General features: G+C 34.1%; 1 protein-coding gene across 1 annotated transcript in view; it reads left to right on the forward strand.

Moving 5' to 3' along the window:
* LOC106478574 (GTPase-activating Rap/Ran-GAP domain-like protein 3) overlaps positions 1–7,490 on the forward strand; it is a 437,755-nt gene that overhangs the window by 426,042 nt on the left and 4,223 nt on the right. The window contains exons 27-29 of the mRNA XM_022382188.1: positions 267–385; positions 913–1,027; positions 5,608–5,792. Of these exons, the coding sequence (XP_022237896.1) occupies positions 267–385; positions 913–1,027; positions 5,608–5,792 (419 nt within the window). The remainder of the gene's footprint in view (positions 1–266; positions 386–912; positions 1,028–5,607; positions 5,793–7,490) is intronic.

Here is a 7,490-nt window from a genome sequence, read left to right on the forward strand (position 1 = left end):
TTTCGTAGTATATGCCTTTCTCTATGTTATGGTATTCACTACGACATTTTTCAGTGTTTAGATCCTTGCCATGCGTGTATGTCTGTTTTCGTAGTATATGCCTTTCTCTATGTTATGGTATTCACTACGACATCTTTCAGTGTTTAGATCCTCGCCATGCGTGTATGTTTGTTTTCATAGTGTATGCCTTTCTCTATGTTATGGTATTCACTACGACATCTTTCAGTGTTTTGGTCCTCACTATGAGTGTATTTTTGTTTTTATAGTGTGTGCCTTTCCCTATGTTATGGCCTTCACTACGGACACCATCGAGATTCGGCTTATTATAAACGGAAATCTTATTCACAATATGGCGATGCCAAAACTGACCGCCATTACCTCGAAGGTAAGCGCTGTAGTATATTTTGTTTTCAATGTCTAAATCTGAATACAGAGAACCTATTATAGTTTTATGTTATCAATTTACTTTATATTTTAAACATGTTCCTTCTGATCGATGTGCCTACCACTTTCTTGTTCTTCAACCGACAAATCTTTTTGCTGTAGCAGATCTCTTGGCCGAAAAATAATACAGTTTTCTCTAGATCACATGTCAAAGAATTGTATGGACTATGGAAATGTATCATAAATTGGTTATAACTGCATAAAGATCACTAGATCTCATATACATATATATATTCACTTTTCAACTCTTCCTAATGTACATAAATGCTGTTTATTTATTTCTGAGCTTCTACTTTTGTTCCATAAGCATCTAGAACATACCATCACGACTCCTCCAACCCTACCTCACTCCATCGCTCCTCTTCCTAAGTTACCTTACCTCTACCTCTTCTCACTTCTTTTCTTTTTCCAGTTTATCACATTCAGATAACTTTTGAGTTAACTATTTTCCGATTTTTTGTATTCTAGAGCGACATCTTTTTTGCTAGCACAGCTCCAGAATTCTTTCAGATTCGACAAGAGAGGGTGAAAGTCGACAAGATGGACCGAGATCTCAGTCTCTCTCCTCCTCTGTCTCCTCATTGTAAGTGTATGTTTTTTATTTCTTTTTTTTCTCTGGATTTTAAATGTTTTGTTCTTTAAGTTCGCTTTACGATAGTTCGGTGGCCCGGCATGGCCAGGTGGTTAGGAAGCTCGACTCGCAGTCTGCGGGTCGTGGGTTCGAATCCCCGTCACACCGAACATGCTCGCCCTTTCAGCCGTGGGGGCGTTATTATGTGACGGTCAACCCCACAATTCGTTGGTGAATGAGTAGCCCAAGAGATGGCGGTGGGTGGTGATGACTAGCCGCCTTCCATCTAGTCTTACACTGCTAAATTAGGGATGGCTAGCGCAGATAGCCCTCGTGTAGCTTTGCGCGAAATTCAAAACAAACGATAGTTCGAAAAATAGAAAACTATGAAAAACACAACACATGGCTTAACTTTTAAAGCAGAGTATGTAGCCACCATTGAATGTTCACTTTGTATATTTATTTTTATTGTATAGAAACTTTTATGTTGATGTTGTGCTAATCATATTTGAATTCACGAGCTTCCTCTAATTAAAAAGATATATCCAACATATAGTATGTGTAATGCATTGTTGCATATTGTATGAGTATGAACATATATGTAATGCATTGTTGCATATTGTATGAGTATGAATATATATGTAATGCATTGTTGCATATTGTATGAGTATGAACATATATGTAATGCATTGTTGCGTATTGTATGAGTATGAACATATATGTAATGCATTGTTGCGTATTGTATGAGTATGAACATATATGTAATGCATTGTTGCGTATTGTATGAGTATGAACATATATGTAATGCATTGTTGCGTATTGTATGAGTATGAACATATATGTAATGCATTGTTGCGTATTGTATGAGTATGAATATATATTTAATGCATAGTTCCGTATTGTACGAGTATGATTTTATCTTATATATTAAGCACTTGGCAAATAATATGTATAGAGATAACAACTATTTATTTATTCATTTGTGTTCCTGTGTGCACTTACATTGTCCTTAATAACTGTGGTAAAAGTCAGATACAAATGGTCGTACACGTAAATGAAAGGTTGTTTTAAGATATTTTTTGTGTCTACAAAGGGTTGAGTACGTTATATTAAGAGAATTTGTAATATGCAAATCAGCAAGTCACATGAAAATCACAGACGATATAATATTGTGGTGGAACGGAATGCATCAGAACTATATTTTGACATTGTAGTTTAGTAGGAAGTGTGATACCACCGTAAATTGGTCGCTTTGGGGAATGGTATTTAACAGTCAAAATATTAATACACTCAGGTCATGGCGACCTCTGTGTTTTAAAATAAAAATATTTAGAGAGAGAGAGCATCTTGTAATAATTCATGGTATGAACAACGTACACTGGCCAAGTTGCATAATTTATAAGCTGTGTATACCGTCGCAGGTTGTATTTAGTTACTGCTTATCAAGTAATGATTAAGTTTAGATACTATATATTTATTTGAAGTCTGTCGAATATTTTATAAAATATCTACACACACCACAGAAAAACGTATGCAACTACAACAACCCCTTGGCTAGGTATAACAAATATAAGCATTCGGTGGCTCAGCCGTAAGCAAAATGGATGAAGCCAGGGGTATCGTGCTATTTGACCCCTCCCCAAGTTTTATTTCTCTGTTTAGTTTCTAGATGTATTGGAGTTTTGTATTTATAGTTTATATAAAAAAAACGATTAGTGTGACATTTTATAGCATATGTAGCATCAGCAATTGGCAATTTGCTCCATTCACTATTATTATTAATGTTATCATTATTATCTGTATACTTCCGTTATTATCGACATTTCAATACTGTAGCAACTGATGCATTATCAAATAAAATATCAACTTGTATAACTTGCAGGATGTTTCAGTGATTTCCCAAAATAAAACTTTGTCCGCATGACACCCCTGGACAAGGTACTTATAGTTAAAAGCACCTTTAGCGACAAATATTGATGTTATTTGTTGGTTCCTTTATTTGTACGCTGTGTTTGCGTACAAATTCTCAACATTATTTTAAATATTATGCATTGAAAATAGAAGGCTATCATCTCATACTTTATCGAATCAACTCTATAAGAACTATAAACGATTCTCAGCCCTCAGCATGAACTTACAGATAGCCCATTGTGTAGCTGTATGCTTAACAACAAACAAATAAAAATTTAGAAAATACCCAAAAAACTTCATATTCGCAATTATCAGATTTCGGATAAATCTTCAGCGAATTAATTTCTTAGATATGAACGGGTCAGAGTATTGTGGCGATATGCACCCTTACTGTTGTAATTTCACCAAAGAAAGTTATAGACTATTCAACTTTTCCAGCTAACTACACCAAGCCATTTCCCGTCTATTCACGCAACCAGGTGATATTTCTGATATCGATCTAGCTGGGTTAATGAGAACTGACAATTCTCAGCTGGTTGATGTATTTTGTTATCTAAGGTGAGTTTGTATGTTCCGAAGAGAACGATACCGCGACATTTCCCTTACACGAATATCCATAACAGGACCGCGTTACGATTGGCTCTTTTTATCGATCCTTCTATTAGAGTCACACAAGTGATCTGTTTTTATAACAGTATTATAACTACTCAAGAAACAATACAGATCATAAACATGTTAAAATTTTACGTATATACATATATAGTGATAAAACATAATGTTAGTTATTTTAACGACAACATTTTAAGCTAATTCTATGTTTAACTATGAGATAAAACCTTCATTAAAGAGTAGCTATTGCTCTTAATTTAATATTATTAATCTCTTAAAGGAGGAAGAAGCATTTGTAATATAAAAACGTTAATTTTATTATATATATATATATATACACACACACACATTCATACATACATATATATTTTTAGAGACAATGAGAGCCAATCACAACGCAGTTATGTCAGAGAAATTGCTGCAAAGGCAGACATAACGCAGTCCTTTTAAGAATATTCCTGTAAGTGGAATTTCGTTGTACCATTATAATCGGTGAAGGTTGTATGCTAGTTATCTTAACGTTTTTCCGTGCAGTAGAAAAAAAAGTTTTAACTGACTTTAAGAAACATAATTTAATGGTATATTTGAGGAAACAAAAACATAATAGTTTTTAATGTGATTAACCTTGTATCTTATGGTGGATTCACATTTCAGTGTTATCAATATCATTAAAAACTCCTGGTCAAAACTAGCTATGTGTATGTGTAAGTCAAAATTCAAAGTAACTTATAAATCGATAAAGCCAATCCTGAACAGAAGTCGAGCACGTTATTTTAAGACAATTTTGTGGCATTCCCACGTCATTACAGTCCATGTCACCACATCTGTTATGCCCTATTTGACGTCCTTGTATCCTAACATTAGTCTTGCAGCATAGTTTCTATTGCAAAAGGCCCCGTCGTAAAATTGTATACTCAAGACATCCAACTCCTCCCTGCTGGCTTTCCATAATCAATCTGGTGTACGAAGACGACGATTACCCAGCGCCCATTTCAAAAATCCCATTGCACAGCAATCCATAGGCGTTGTGCCCAGCAACTTGACCAGCATTTATTGATATGAAATAATATGAATGCTCTTTTCAATTTCCAGCTACTTGAGGTACGTGACGAATGAATGGATATATCGTAGAAGCAGCGCTTGTACGCTTGATTGTGTCCCTTCTCCAGACGAAGACTTTTCTTTACTAAGTTGGGTACTGTTGTCTGTGGCATGTGGATAGCTTTTTCCACTGACCTTTGGTTTAATCGATTTTCACCTGTTACAATACGTTTTTTTTTTTGTTTTTTTTATCTTGGCTGGGGTACAACTTGTTACACAATGGTCCTGGTGCCCCAAATTCACATACATTCATTTGTCTTCAAATGCCATTAAGTACAAAGGATATTCCCATCTTTGAAATTCTAAATGCCCGATCTGAACACATGTTTATTATATGGTTTTATGAAGAAGTTGCGTTATAAAAGGCTGTTGCATACACTTTCCAAAATTCAAAAAGCGATTGATTTTCGGTGGCATCACACTACCTATGAAATCTCAAATAACGTCGAAATGAAGTTCCGATACATGCCGTTTCACTGCGACTTTATATCGGTTGTGTTTGTAACGTGACTTGATTATATTCATATTCCAAATCGTTTTAGTATAACGTACTCAACCATCTGTAAAACAACAAACCTACCGGATAAGTATTCAATACCATAAAGCAAGCAGAACGAGCACTTTGCTGCTTTATTTGCTACATACTTTTCAATCAAAACACATTTAATTTTAACTCAATAATTTTCATGACCCTAGGATAAGTGGCATGTTTCTTGTGGATTATAAACCAGCGATAATCTGGGGAAATCACTTAATAGTAGTAAGATTTTTCCCACGTTCTTCATTGTATTTTCCCATATTCTCGCTTGAATGGTAGTCCATCTCTTCGTTATAATACATGTTCTTTATAATTAAGTTAAAACAGTATTTACAAAGCTTAGTGACATTTTCAGAAATAATATCAAAAGAACTAGCGTACTATTTTAAGAGTTATTAACGGTTTTGTCTACCTAAACTTTTTTTACTCTCAGCTGTCAACAACTCGGGTTTCGTGGATTGCAGCAAACCTTTGCGGATTTACCGGATGCCCTTTGGCATACTGACTGGAAATTTGTCGCCCTGTGAAAGACGAGCGCCTACACCGTGCATTCCCTCCCCTCATCCACTGCTCAACCCCCCAGATTATAGTGGCAATTTCTTGTTACCGGAATCTCAGGTAGGATTGTAGATTTACCATGAACCTATATCGTTAATAATAATTAAAAAAGCACATGCACATCACGAGTATTTTAAACCTAATCGACATCAAGTGAGTGCTTACAGGTCGAGTTATTTATTCCAGTTGACATATATATGCATAGATTTTATTATTTTTCTTACCATGTGCTTAGAATGGAGAAATGGAAATAACTGATTCTAAAGCTTCTGAACAATGTAATATCCTCATGCAAACACGACATACCTTCTGTACTATTTGATCTCTGGTTTCTTATGTTAATAATATTAGCTATAAGTATAATCTTCTGAGAAATGTTAATGCCAAATATTCTGCTTCGTCTTTAAAAAGGTTGTGTTCAATCGTGAGCTATAAGGATTATTATCCTTCATATACCATAGCTGATGTGTACAATCTTTTGAAGCTCAAGAATCAGAAAGATATAATTTGCAACCGACAAAAAGTCGCCACTAGAAAAAAACAAAACAAAAAACAACGAGAGAATCCTCAATAGCTGCGGCTGTAATTAGATCTCAAATCGGTCAAGAGATGGAGCTATGAGCTAAAAAAAAAACACTCGGAGCCATTCTATGAGCCGCTAATAATAGTAAGCAATAGTAGTTTTTCTCGTTGATACTTTAGACTAAAAGTAATTATAACGGTAACCAACTGTTCAACAATTTATTGGGTATTGTCCGTCTGTCACGTAACATTTGTACAACTAGATAAAAAATAGGCAACATTGTATTATCTGCCCAAATGTTAGAAATGTTCAAAAAGCCGAACTGCGACCAATGAAGAGCCACGTGCGACTCGAGTGATACAGGGTGACCACCCTTTTAACTATGTGTATCCTAACACCATAACGTAATCTATTCAAAGTATATAAGATATTAGTTGATATTATTATTATGCATTAGAACAGGTACTTAATAATGATATCACATAAAGAATAGCGAGGTTTCTGGAAATCACAATACACTTTAAAATGGAAATTTGCTAATGTTTCGAATTATTGGAAAATTTTGTAGTGTATATGTAATTTGTTCTTTAACGTTCATCCTGGTTTTAAAAGAAAACCCGTGATTTTTATGTAATGTTCATTAATAAAATTACTATTTGTATTTCAATTGATCGCTACGTTTACAATTATAACAAGAAATGTATTAATTCAATAATTTTTTTGATTTGCTTGTGTATATTGTCAGAGAATGTACTGCACGAAGATAAAGTTGTTCCAGACTAATTTAAAATGTTTTAGTGCTGCGTGAATTAAACAAAGAATATTTTATGTCATTTAGATTAGTAAAAAAGTTTACCGTTCAAATACCTCTAAAAATGTACTTTACTTTTTAATTTAACAAAATCTTATAAATTTATCTTGTGGGCAAATAAACAAATTATACGATTTAAGTATAATTAGTTTTTAAGAAATAATCATCATTTCACTCAAGTATGGCTATTACTCATCCAACACTTTAAATTATGAGCAAGTTTTACCACAGAAACATTTTCGTATTTATCTATAGGGGCGTCATCTAGTGGTGATTTTCTACAAATAACGTAATTATTATATACATTGTAATTCTTAGAAACTATGAGTAAAATCAAAGAAGAAGAATATGTTTTAATACGTCAACCTGGGGGCGTTATAATGTGACGGTCAATCCCACTATTCGTTGGTAAAAGAGTAGCCCA

This window comes from Limulus polyphemus, unplaced genomic scaffold, assembly GCF_000517525.1.
Source record: "Limulus polyphemus unplaced genomic scaffold, Limulus_polyphemus-2.1.2 Scaffold227, whole genome shotgun sequence".
Lineage (NCBI taxonomy): Eukaryota > Metazoa > Arthropoda > Merostomata > Xiphosura > Limulidae > Limulus > Limulus polyphemus.